Source organism: Takifugu flavidus, chromosome 8, assembly GCF_003711565.1.
Source record: "Takifugu flavidus isolate HTHZ2018 chromosome 8, ASM371156v2, whole genome shotgun sequence".
Lineage (NCBI taxonomy): Eukaryota > Metazoa > Chordata > Actinopteri > Tetraodontiformes > Tetraodontidae > Takifugu > Takifugu flavidus.
Window position 1 is genome coordinate 12514130 of NC_079527.1, and position 12410 is coordinate 12526539.

The following is a 12410-nucleotide window of genomic DNA, read 5'->3' on the forward strand; positions in this document are numbered from 1 at the left end:
GGTGAGTTATGGTAAAATATCCAGTACGCACAGTAATTCTGGTGCCTTTGGTTCAGAGATGGTTGTTAGACTACAGTTTTATACTTTTGAAGTGGATAGAAATTTAAGTCAGGTGTATTTTCCGATGTGTTCCATTTCGTGCTACTTCATTTCCAGTTTGGCCTAAGCCATTAATATTGATATTTATACAATGTACTCTAGTTAGCGTCATAGTACACAAACATGATATTTCACATATATATGTATGTTTTTGTTGGTCTATCAGTGCATTACTTAAATGGCTGTTTAATATACTATTTGACTGATGATTCACAAATTTATAAGGGAAAACAATTTGTGTGAACCATATCCTGTCCGGAATCCAAGCAGAGCCAGAGGAAGGTTCAAGTATTTCCTCTTTATATGGTTTACACTTCCTGGTTTGTAGATGTAGCGCCACCTTATATTTTTTCAAAATGGCTACGCTGTGCTTTTAACTTTTATTTTGACCATGAACACAAGTTAAAACAGCCCAGTTATAATTTTTTCACGAAGCCAACTTTCTCCTTGGAGCGACCACATCGCCCCCTGCTGGATTACAGAGCGCATTCATTTCAAACCGGAAGCGCGTCTGTGCCCATGCGCGCGCGTGTGTCTCCACACCGCTAAGCCACGCCCATCCCCGGTTCACCGGTGGTGACGTCGTGAATTCAACAGCGATGGGGACTCGAGCGAGCGCTGGTGAGTTTCTGGCAAACCAATTGAAATCTCGCATTTCTGGTTTGTAGCTTGAACGGGGAAGTAGGCAGGACCAGCGGCGGGGCAGGGCTGGTAAAAAAGCATCGGAAGCCTGGGCTGTTGCCACTGATAGGGTAAATTCGAGTGTCTTCCGCAGGCTTTGTCTCCCAGGTTATCCCCTCGCTACGTTGACCCGTGAGTACCCTCGTTCTGCTCCGTCTGACGCCGCGGTGTTTACCCACATGTTAGCCTAGGTGCTACACGCTAGCCGGAGGGTTGGTAACTCATGTTGTCATAACAGCGTCTAAAGCTAAGTGGTGGTGACAGGGCGGTTTCTGTTTTCGTCGTGAGGGCAATCCATGATAATAAGCATCTTAATCTTCCAGCAGGGTAATTTTAGCTGTCTAACAGACATAAGCTAATCAATGGATGGACCCTCAAAGTACAGTATGTCATTTGCAATGCAGCCAGTTACCTGGGGAAAGATTGGAGGTTTATCCCTGTGTTTTGCAGTGAGGTTTAGCCCTATTATATACGGGATTTGGTGGAGGATTTGTCTAATATCATTATAGTTTGTTGGGTGTTCGAGGCTATTTCCGGGGCTGCTTGGGACCATCTGTCAGAAATTCTCCTGCAGGTGTGTATATCTTTGCATGGGTCAGGTTAAAAGTCAAGTATGCAGTGTTGAAATTCTAGAAAAGCACCATTCAAATGCAGTTGGAAGGTTCTTACACAATTTAATGCTGTTCACTTCCACCATTTGTTCCAACAAAGACAAATCCAGACAGAAAACACAATTAAGAGTTTTGAGTTCTAATTCAGACTTCAGAGAATTTACTTCTATTATCATTAATAACCCTTCATGGTCGGTGCGGGTTCATTCTGTGTGGAAAATAAAGGGTTTGGTTTTTAAATTTACTGTTTAAAATAGGTCAAATGAAGCTTTAATTCAGCGATTGTATTATAGTATTTATACATAGTTTATATGTAACACTTTAAAAACTCCCTTCTAGATCAGGTTACGTAATTATGGTTAATGTGGTTTTTGGAAGGCAACGAATATTTTAAAAATAAATCACATTTAAAATAGTCGCGGTTCTGACGGGTAAGACTTTAATAAAGTGTACACCCTGATTCTTAATGTTAAGCAGTTCATGTTTATTTATAAAGCTGCTGATATTTGGAGCTAATTTCATACATTTGCTGTAGCAGCTGTCAAAGTAAAAGGAGTGAAGAAGCTTTAAACCATCAAGAGAATTTTGAGAAATAATTGAATTGAGAAAATTTAGCAGCTCAAAACTCTTCTTGGGTCACATTGTTGCATCTGCCTGCTTGGGCTTTCCCTGGGCCAGGAAATTCTCTAAAAACCAAAACAGACACTCTAAATGTAGACCTGTATGAATGTGAGATTACAAAATTAAACATTTCAGTTCCAATTGTGTTAAAAAGAAATAAACTTCCAGTGTTCAATGTTGTTGGATAGAAGCTTTAGTAGGTTTAAGGTTTACCAAAGGGATCTGTTGGCAGCTCTCTTTATATTTAGGTTCTTTAAACCGTTTAGACCAGAGCAGCCAGAAGGACCATTAGACATCATATCAGGCCAGTTTTTGCAGTTTTGTCATTAGGAATGATGTGATTTATTTAAAAATCTCTTTGGTGTGTGTTAGCATGATGATTATTTTATTTAACTGGTTTTTTGTGCCTCTTTCAGAGAAGATGGCCAACATCCCACTGTCTCGCTCGGAGGTGTTTGGGGAGCTGCGGAAGGAGCTCCACGAAGACAAAGAGTTCCATCAATCAGACGTTCATGTTTTCATCATCATGGGCGCATCGGTGAGAGCAAAGCAGAGCGTTGGGATCTGTGGTTACAGAGCTGTGAAATGAGGCCACTGAAGTGTTTTGACTCATTGTAATATCTTGATGTCCTTATCTTTGAAATGATAAAACATGCTTAATGAAACTGATTTAACCAAGCTTATGCAAACGCTGACTGCTGCGTCATCCTAGCTTTCAAAATAATAGGGTTCCTCTTATATGCTGAGTTGATATCCAAAATCTATCATTGTTAATTAAAAATGTGCTCAGAAAATATAAACCAGCATTTAGGTGTGTGTATTAAGTGATTATTTAGATGTCTTTTTATTCAAAAATTAAAAAGACATTCTTTCCACATTTCTCTTCTTCCTCCTACTGTAGGTCATCCTTTTGAAACAGTTCAAACCTGTTTCTGAATTCCTTTGTTGCACAATTTCTTCTTTTGCTTCCTCTTTTATCAGTTAACCACTTGTGTGTCCTCTGTTGAGGACATGCTGTGTCCACAGATGTCGTGTGTCGCCATGTTAACGTGCATCGAGCGAGTCTTCCCCAGACGGGCAGAGATTCAGATGCATTCAAATGCCTTTCCAGGGTTTATAAACTACTGCACTGCACTGTTAATCCAGTGTCAGCTGAAAGACTCTGCCTTCAGGCTGTGGAACTCCATGGCGTTCACCAGGATTTTCTTTTTTTCTCCCTTTATCAGAGCAGAGTGGCGCTGTTGTTAATTTTTGCAGTGTCACCGAGCGTCAGCACTTTCCTTTCACTGTGACACAGCGAGGCCATGAAAGGCCTGGGCTGTGGGTATTTACTGAGGGTGTGCTTGTTTCATAGATAGGCGCTGCTGCACGTCAGCAGGTGTGCGACTCCTTTAATGGCCTTTTTGATCTATCGTAGCCTGACGTATAAACACCTGAAGTCTTAGAACAGCTGAACACGAACGGGACCTTGAACATTCGAATATGAGGAGTAAATGATCCTCTGTGAGACTTCTCTGTCCTGTCCTTGTGTTGACGTTCGCCTCGTTTGAGTTCATGTGACGCTGGTGTTCATGCTGCTACAAACAAGGGTCTGTTTCGTCCTGTCAAACAAAGCCAGACACTCATTCTATTTAAGCTTAGAACAAGACGACACCACTGGCCCGACTGATTGCACAACCTGAGAGACAATTCAAAGGCTTCTCCCATTTCTGATTATATGTTTGCATCTGCAGGGAGATCTGGCCAAGAAGAAAATCTACCCAACTCTGTGGTGAGTGAATGTCGGCCCTTTTCGGAGGATTACTTCAATTTAAAGGGTCTCCAGTTGTAGCCTCCCTCCTCTTCTCCCCAGGTGGTTGTTCAGAGACGGCCTTCTACCTGAGCAGACATATTTTGTGGGTTTTGCTCGCTCTGCTCTGACCGTGGATGCTATTCGAACATCTTGCATGCCTTACCTGAAGGTAAAATTCAACTTTAGGGTACGATAGTAGATATTCTAGCTGGTAGAGTAGTAGATTTCTAACAAATAATCAACCACGGGCTTATATTGTTTACGTAATCAGGGATATGCACATGTTTTCATATCATGCTGCATTGGTCAGCTATAAAAGAAAGTTTGTAATTACTGTCTTTTTATTTTTTTTCCCCACTCAGGTGACAGAAACAGAATCGGACCGGCTGTCGGCCTTCTTCAGCAGGAACTCGTACATCAGCGGGAATTACACCGCCGGGGGCTCCTTCTCCGAGCTCAACGCACACATCATGTCTCTGCCTGGGGCGTCCGACGCAAACCGCCTCTTCTACCTGGCGCTGCCTCCCACCATCTACCACAGCGTTACTGAGAACATCAAGCACTTCTGTATGAGCGCCAAGTCAGTACCCGGCCGTCTGTTACCGAGTGAAATACGCGACACAGTGGCTGCGGTTTTGTTGCATTTATTTAGGTGTTTTGCAAGTGCAAACAGCTTATGGTTAATCTGTGTTGGTCAGAGGCTGGAACAGGGTGATTGTAGAGAAACCGTTCGGACACGATCTGCAGAGCTCCGAAGAGCTGTCCACTCACCTCTCCTCGCTCTTCACTGAAGACCAGATCTACCGAATAGATCACTACCTCGGCAAGGAAATGGTCCAGAACCTAATGGTGCTCAGGTGACTGTAACTGAAAGCACACACGCTTCACAACAGTGTTTTGTAGTTAAGAAAGAATCTACGAATGTAAGCGGGTAAATATATTTAAACAATTACCAAAAGGCAGGAGGTGATTATGCATAGTTCTCTCTAGGTTCGGGAACCGCATCTTTGGGCCAATCTGGAACAGGGACAACGTAGCCTGTGTGGTTCTTACCTTTAAGGAGCCGTTCGGCACTCAGGGGAGAGGCGGCTATTTTGATGATTTCGGAATCATACGGTGAGCCGACAAAAAACGAGCACACATACGAGTGTGAATGCGTGTTCGCCCTTAAATAAATCTGCCTCGTTCCCTTTGTCCTGAGAAGTGATGTGATGCAGAACCACATGCTTCAGATGCTCTGTTTGGTTGCCATGGAGAAACCAGCATCCACTAACTCGGATGACGTCAGAGATGAAAAGGTGCTCGGCAGACACAGTGTTCCGGTGATTAAATGAGACGCTGACGCTCTCCTGTGTTACAGGTGAAGGTGTTGAAGTGCATCGTTCCAGCGTCCATGTCAGATGTGGTGCTGGGACAGTATGTGGGGGACCCAGAGGGGGAGGGAGATGCTAAACTGGGTTATCTCGATGATCCCACCGTTCCCAAAGGGTCAACTCAGGCCACCTTTGCCACGGTTGTCCTCTACGTACACAACGAACGCTGGGATGGTAACCTCACGCTGCTGCTCTGCCATTAAACAACCCCGCCTGATTTTCCTCTTGACAGAACAACAACATTCTTCCCACTCAGGGGTTCCTTTCATCCTTCGCTGTGGAAAAGCTCTGAATGAGAGGAAGGCCGAGGTGAGGCTGCAGTTCACAGACGTGCCGGGGGACATTTTCCGTAATCAGTGTTACAGGAACGAGCTCGTGGTGCGCGTGCAGCCTAACGAGGCCATCTACGCCAAGATGATGAGCAAGAAACCTGGTGTGTACTTCACCCCAGAGGAGACTGAGCTGGACCTCACCTACAAGAGCAGATACAAGGCAGGTTGACCCGTGTGCGCTCCCTTTGGTGGTTTATTTTTCTTAAAGCTAAATTCAGAATATCTGGTTTCAGGATGTGAAACTTCCGGACGCCTATGAACGTCTCATCCTGGATGTCTTCTGTGGGAGTCAGATGCACTTTGTGCGCAGGTCTGGCTGCTTTTCACCTTCTTTCCTCTCACTTCTCGGCCCACCTGAGTAACAGCTTCCATGTTGTCTGCAGTGATGAATTAAGGGAGGCGTGGCGGATCTTCACCCCTCTTCTTCATCAGATAGAGAAGGAGAAGCCTAAACCTATTCCTTATAAATATGGCAGGTGGGAAATGTTCATGGTGCCCTTAGGTCAAACATGATGGCGCCAGTATTGATTTCTAACATTTTTTCCTCTCAGTCGTGGACCAGCAGAAGCAGACGAGCTCGTGAAGAGAGTCGGGTTTCGCTATGCAGGCACATACAAGTGGGTCAACCCACACAGACTGTGAACCGATGACAGAGAGGTGCTCGAGCAGCAGGACGGGTCCTGTTTTCATTCTGTGAATCAACCAGAATTGTAAGAGCAGTTCTAAAGTACAGCTCTTAGATATTGTGTAGACAAGCTCTCATCGTGGTTATTTTTTGTTTTATACCTGTATATTTACGGCAAGCTTTGCATTCACGGTGGGACCAAGACTTAAAACCAGATTTAAAAAAACCAAACCTGTAGCGATAGCTACATGTGAAAGAACTGAGTAAAACGCAGAAGAGAGCAGAAAACAAGGTCAATCACCTGCTGCCGCCTTTTTACAGAATTGATTGTAACAGTCCTTCAAATTTGACCCGCATTTCTTAATCGTGTTTAACAAAATATGTCACCACGACAAAAGTACACGACAAGGATCTCTTTTTGTAGAACTTGCTGTTGCTCTTGCTGTATTCCACATGTCCAAATATGTAGCCACCAGTCAGGTAAATACTCCATTAGAAAACTGGTAAGCACACACTCATGTAAAACCAACATTTTCTCTACTTTTAATAAACTAGTTTTTGCTTCTACAGGTGACTCTAATGGTTCTTGATACTGTTGGCATTGTGAATGGTTTGCCCAGGTGTCTATTTGAAATCCACCCTGCTGTTAAAAGCTGTTAATCCAATCAGGAGCCACAAGGGGACGCTGGGGTCTACTCCAGCAGTTACTGGGTCAAAGACAGGAATGCAACACACACACATGCACACACACACTCACTCAACCTTAATTTTCATGTTTTTGGGCTGTGGAAGACAGGCGAACCCTTGATATGATACGTCGTCAGCTTCCATATTTTTAAAGCTGGACTCAGCATTTACCTTCAGGTAAAACATGATATAGTTCCTTCAAAAAGCATAGAAACTATTGGATGTTCAAAGCGTATCAATGCATGTTTTGCATTAGCCGGGAAAAACAAGCATCTTCCTGAGATTCCCACCGTTGTGCTGCGCAGCTAAGATCTGCGTTGGCCTTTCTAAAGCGGTGAAAAATGATTCCAGCTGTGACTTTGTTACCGAATTCATTTATTCACAGACAGATGAGGATTTGATCTCCAACAGACACTACACGTTAGCGTAAACGGGGCAGAGCAAAGCCACCAAAACACAATGAACACATGTTAGGTCGCGTTGAAAGAAGCAAACAAAAAGAGCGACGATGGTTGAGATGTAGCAACCGTGCATTTCAAGGCACTTGCTTTATTAAGAACTGCTGCTGTGCGTTAGACAGGAACGTTACACGGTACAAACAACAAAGTAGTGATTTTTGTAAGACACTTTCAGAGCGTACAAATACGCTGTAGTTCGACGTTACAGCTATTATTACAGTTTTCTGGTGATGGACGAGCATCACTGGACGGTAACGTACTGGAAATGTTTAATGCTGGCATCCTGCCCTGAGACCGAAACAGCGTCCGAATGTATGGCGCAGTGCCAAATGAACAATCCTCTGTACAAACATGTTTGTACCCAAATGTTTTTAAAAAATGCATCATTTTGAAATCCAGTTAAGTTTTTTGGGTTTTTTTTTGTTGTAAGTGGCAGCATGCAGTCCCTCAATCAGCACCGTCGCCTTCTGAACGAGACAAAGCGGTCAAATGAGAGCTGGATACACGCCGTTGTTATGCAACCTCTCCAGGTTGGTTGCATGACAGCTGTGGAGTGACTGCCTTCCGCAGTTTTACTGATGTGTAACAGGTGGAAAACACAAAACTTGGTCAGTCTGCTGCATTTACATGTGCTCTGGGTGGTTCTGCAAGCAGCTTATGAACTCTGAGACTGGGTGGCCCTGATAGCAGATCTGATAGACTGCGTTAAACAGTGGGAACCTGCAGGAGGGAGGAGGCGTTGTTCAGTGCAACCGTACTGCTGATGATTAACGAGGCGTTGTTGGCAACTGTGCAAACGGAAACGTGCTGCGAGTTTCTGTCGCGTCGTTGCTGGACTTACTTGTCAATTAGGTTTTTGTGCTTGAGGATGCGATAGACTTCGGCCGCGGTGGCAGGGCCCTGCAGCTTCTGACCTTCTAGCATCTCCTTCTCCAGCTCCTCGATGGACTGAGAAGGTAAAGGCAAAAGCAATATTCAGTTCTATATTGTACATTTTGTGCCATTTTATTTGTAGTTTCAAAGCAAAGGCTTTTATTTTGAAAGCAAATCACGATCTCACCTTCCCCGTCTTCACAAAAGCTTTGGCCACTTTGCGGTTGCGGCCGCCGTAACACGTCGTTATGAGATCGGCCACGCCGCAGCTCTCCAGGAAGGTTGCCGAGGACACGGGACCGGCGGTGCAAAAGATGCGGGCGAAGGCGATCATCTCCATCAGACCCAGCCTGATCACCGCAGCCTTGGTGTTGTCCCCAAAGCCAAGCCCGTCGCAGAACCCTGCACCGACCGCGACGATGTTCTGACAGATGAGGTTCAAGTGTGAGTGAAGACCCTCCTGGACACACTAGCTGACGGTCGTAAGCTAACAGATCATCGCAACTACCATCTCCAGGTGTGAAGGTAACAGAAGAAATACTAAAAACCTGGTTCTCACTACATCGACAAACAGCGGTTTTGCTGCCACCCGCTGGACAACCAGTGTAACTACTGAAAACAGGTGAGCAGAGAAACCAAATAATTTCCTGCACATTCTTCTATAATCAGTAGGGTTAAACTAACAGTGGCCACTAGACAACAGGCCGCACAGACGCACATTTTAATGTCCAGACAGATACAATAGGGCAAATATGTCATTGCCGGTAAACGAAAGTGACATTTTCTTTGACCGTTCTTTCATTCAAGCTAAGCTAATCTGTTGGAGACAGGCTGCAGGGTGTTTTTTTACATCAGTTACCTCATGTGTATTTATGTAGGGGGTTGTTTGTTTTTGTCCAGGTTAGAAAAATAAGATCTTTAGACAGTTGCTCAACATTCAGAGTAAATGTAGCCCTGCAGATATACTCTCCCCCCACCAAACACACACACACACACACACACACACACACAGCTGCTCACCTTCAGAGCTCCACATATTTCCACCACATCGTATTCTTCCACTACTGTAACCCTGAAGTTAATAGTCTGCATCAGCTCCTTTAGGAGGGGACCATGGCTCTTATTTTTGCACCCTAAACAAACAAAAAGAAAATTCCCAACACATTACAAATTCTACCTCTGGGTCACAACCTGATTACAGGAGCTTCTAACGCCAGTTAAAGGACTGAACAAACTCATCTGGATGAGCTACTGACCAATGGTGGTCTCGCAAAACTTCTCATCGGCGACCTCGTTGGCAATGTTGGCCCCCATCAGGACGCTCATGGTGATGCCGAGCTTCTCCTGGATAACGTCTGAGATGAGCTTCAGTCCGTCGGGCCCTTCGTCTACACCCTGAGAAACAAACACACAAGCGCGGACCGTTTACGATGCCCCGTAGCTCTCAAACATTTATCTCCTGCGTCATGCAAAACTGGTTTAGGTCCAGTTTGAGCTGGTTTCTTGTGCTGGATACAACACAAATAAGCATTTACCAACCTTGATGAGGGATATTCCTATAGCCTCCTTCTTTATGTTACCGCTCATAGTGTCACACACTTTCCCAATAAACTGGTGCGGGATCACGAAAACCAAAATGTCGGCGTCTTTGGACGCCTCCACCAGGTCTGGCACGGCTAGCTGAGGAGGAAATGACATCACAAAACATGTCACCCAGACTAAAACTGCAAAAAAACCCTAATGTAAGCGCACACAGGGTACCACAGAAAAAGGCTTTCTTACCACGTTGGTTGGCAGTTTGTGCCCAGGAAGGTACTTCACATTTTCATGCTCGGTGTTGATTATTTCGGTCAGTTTGCGCCCGTTCACCGTCTCCTCAAACACCCACATTTTCACAGTCTTGTCAAATTTGGAATTTTGGGCAGCGTTGGCTCCCACTATTTTGGCAATGGCAGAACCCCTGCAGAGTAAAAGAGGCCAGAGGTCAGCAGCAGCTTTATTGTTAATAGCCTAATGTCATTTGGCATTTACAAACAGAGAAACAGAGCGATCTTATCTTTGGCATTACAGCAGCGTCCAAAGATCGGCTCTGGCTGGTGTGCTTGTGTCTGATCTGCTGGTTCTGTTTAAACCTGCAGCTCTGACCTCCAAACTGCGGCTTCTTCAGCTGTGACCCGACTCACACCCAAAACAACATAATCTGAAATATCTGTCCTAAACTGTGAGACATGTGCCAAAAGCTTAACTTTATATTTACCTACTAAAGATAGATGTACCATGAGGGTTAAACGTGACTTCGATGCGTTTGTGGGACAAAGTTCGTCAGGAAATAAGAGCGAATAATGAGTTTATTACAATTTCGGTACAAAGACATTAAATATAATTGGAATTGTGTAAGTTGAGAGGTAAGGATACAAACTGACTGGACTGTGGTACGTTAAATATTCTCCCACAGCGGAGACATGAAGTTTTTAATCCCTCTGAGGGCTTAAAATTCACGTTGCGATTATAAATCATACGGGTTTTGAACGCAACCCGATGTTCGGTTGCCCCTGGAATCAAAACCTCCATGAAGCGTCACACTTCCAGTGATTTAAACGCAGTTTTCTGCGGTTTCTGCGATCAAATGAGGTCGGGAAACCCACATCTCCACCGTTCCACGGTGCAGATGGTGACGGGGAGCTACCATGTTGCTGACGCCGCGCATGAACCCCTTACTCCTTTTCAACTGACACGTGACCAGTTTTACCCTCACTCGCCGTGCGTGTTAGCGTGCGTTGCTCGAACCGAGGCTAAAATCGGTGCCGACGCTTTATTATTACGACTTGTTGACTGGCACCGGACGCTGGCCGACTATCCTTTCCGCCCGGTGCTGCAGGTGTTAGCATGTGCAGGGATGCTAAGCTGGCTAACAGCAGCACTCGGCGCTGGGGAACAACCGCGGCGGACTCCACGGCTGTCCGCCTTTGACGGTCCAAAAGTCCCGAGAGGACGCCCGCGGACACTCACCAGTTCCCAGAGCCGATGATGCAGACTTTCTTCGGAGCTGCCATTGCGGAGAGGTGACGCGCAGAGCTGAGATGGAGCCGTTGCCGCCGCGGACTTGGTCGCTTATGTAACGGAGCCGCGCTGCTGTTTTATTGGCCTGATGGAGGCGGTGGAGGTGGAGGGTGTGGGGGCCCACAGAGGGCTGCCCTTTAAACCACAGTCCAGCTGATCATTTCATCCAGGACTGACGGGTTAGGAGGCAAATAAAGGGACAAAAGTCCCCCAGTGAAGTATTGACGCGTACAGACATGGAAGGTAGCCAGATTAAACTGAAGCAAACAAGCTAAATTAATTATGTCCCTGCAGCCTTAGTAATAAGATCATATCAGACCACTGAATCATTACACTGCAAATTAATGTTTAATATTACACAAATAGAATACACAGCAGGAGGTCACAGCATGAATATTTTTTTAATCTAATAGTTTAATGTATTTTTGAGTATAGATTTGATGTTTGGCCACATTGTGCTGGACAGTGGGATTAAGAAAGATCTCTAAATATTCATGATATTCCAGCCCTTTGTTCCTGTTCATTTGTATTCTCTGAAAACTCGCCTGGCTCATTGAGAATCAGCAGAGCACCTGTAGTAAAATGGCCAAGGAAGAAATTATTTGTATTTTGGGGGCATCAAACAAAGGAGAACCGTGTTGCATAAGAGCCGAGAGGATGTGGAGGGGAACAAAACTCCAGATTCAGCAGTGGCTTTCTCAAGAGCAAGCACAAACCGAGGAAACCCAGTTTACTCATAAAACCAACACAGTGTACAGCAACCTTTTAATGGCCTTTGCAGTAAACTAATGTAAAACAGCTTTAATATTGAAGTAGGATTGAGCAGGCAGGGCTGGGATTGACTGAAAGAGTGCCAAAAATGATGAAGAATTCCTTTTCGAGATAGTAGGAGTTATCGGGAATGTGTGGAAAGGATCGCCCAGTTGGGCTGACTGGCAGAAACCGGGGGTCTGCTCTCCCAGTTCCTAAATATAGGACAGCAAACATTCCAGGGCAGGATTGGGTGTTCAGGGGTCCAGGGCAGATTTTTCAGTCCACATGAAATGTTTCAACATTCACTAGTGGAAGAAAGAAAAAGACAAAAGGTCGTTTAAAATAAGAAGTCGCAGGGGTCACATGACCCGACCGACCGAGACGGAGACGCCGCATCAGCAAAGTTAAAACAATAATGCTTCCTGGAAAGTTGTCCCGCGTATCC

At 45.1% G+C, this 12410-nt stretch overlaps 2 protein-coding genes across 3 annotated transcripts; one reads left to right on the forward strand and one right to left on the reverse strand.

The window, feature by feature from the left end:
* Window positions 1–683: 683 nt before the first annotated feature.
* On the forward strand, window positions 684–6701 carry LOC130530666 (glucose-6-phosphate 1-dehydrogenase). 2 transcript variants are annotated; one of them, XM_057042048.1, is made up of 13 exons: window positions 684–720; window positions 2429–2550; window positions 3746–3783; window positions 3865–3973; window positions 4167–4384; window positions 4503–4661; window positions 4795–4920; window positions 5009–5102; window positions 5165–5351; window positions 5434–5669; window positions 5743–5819; window positions 5893–5985; window positions 6061–6701. In XM_057042048.1, the coding sequence occupies exons 1-13, from the start codon at window positions 699–701 to the stop codon at window positions 6149–6151; spliced, it is 1572 nt and encodes a 523-aa protein (XP_056898028.1). In that variant the 5' UTR covers window positions 684–698; the 3' UTR covers window positions 6152–6701. The 2 variants fall into 2 exon arrangements, with proteins under 2 accessions (XP_056898028.1, XP_056898029.1); XM_057042049.1 differs by lacking the exon at window positions 684–720 and adding an exon at window positions 752–912.
* A 632-nt stretch (window positions 6702–7333) lies between these two features.
* On the reverse strand, window positions 7334–11402 carry LOC130530667 (glycerol-3-phosphate dehydrogenase [NAD(+)], cytoplasmic). Its single transcript, XM_057042052.1, has 8 exons — window positions 11162–11402; window positions 9935–10112; window positions 9692–9832; window positions 9409–9547; window positions 9173–9285; window positions 8340–8576; window positions 8121–8227; window positions 7334–7999 (listed from the first exon to the last, which is right to left on the reverse strand). Exons 1-8 carry the CDS (start codon window positions 11203–11205, stop codon window positions 7903–7905), a joined length of 1056 nt encoding a protein of 351 aa, XP_056898032.1. The 5' UTR covers window positions 11206–11402; the 3' UTR covers window positions 7334–7902.
* Window positions 11403–12410: the final 1008 nt, after the last annotated feature.

Coding starts and splice junctions, on each gene's coding strand:
- LOC130530666 (XM_057042048.1), top strand. CDS start 699: ATGGGGACTCGAGCGAGCGCTG. Junction 721..2,428: donor GGGGACTCGAGCGAGCGCTG/GTGAGTTTCTGG, acceptor TGCCTCTTTCAG/AGAAGATGGCCAACATCCCA. Junction 3,784..3,864: donor AAAATCTACCCAACTCTGTG/GTGAGTGAATGT, acceptor TCTTCTCCCCAG/GTGGTTGTTCAGAGACGGCC.
- LOC130530667 (XM_057042052.1), bottom strand. CDS start 11,205: ATGGCAGCTCCGAAGAAAGTCTGCATCATCGGCTCTGGGAACTG. Junction 10,113..11,161: donor ATCATCGGCTCTGGGAACTG/GTGAGTGTCCGC, acceptor TTTACTCTGCAG/GGGTTCTGCCATTGCCAAAA. Junction 8,000..8,120: donor CACAAAAACCTAATTGACAA/GTAAGTCCAGCA, acceptor TCCCTCCTGCAG/GTTCCCACTGTTTAACGCAG.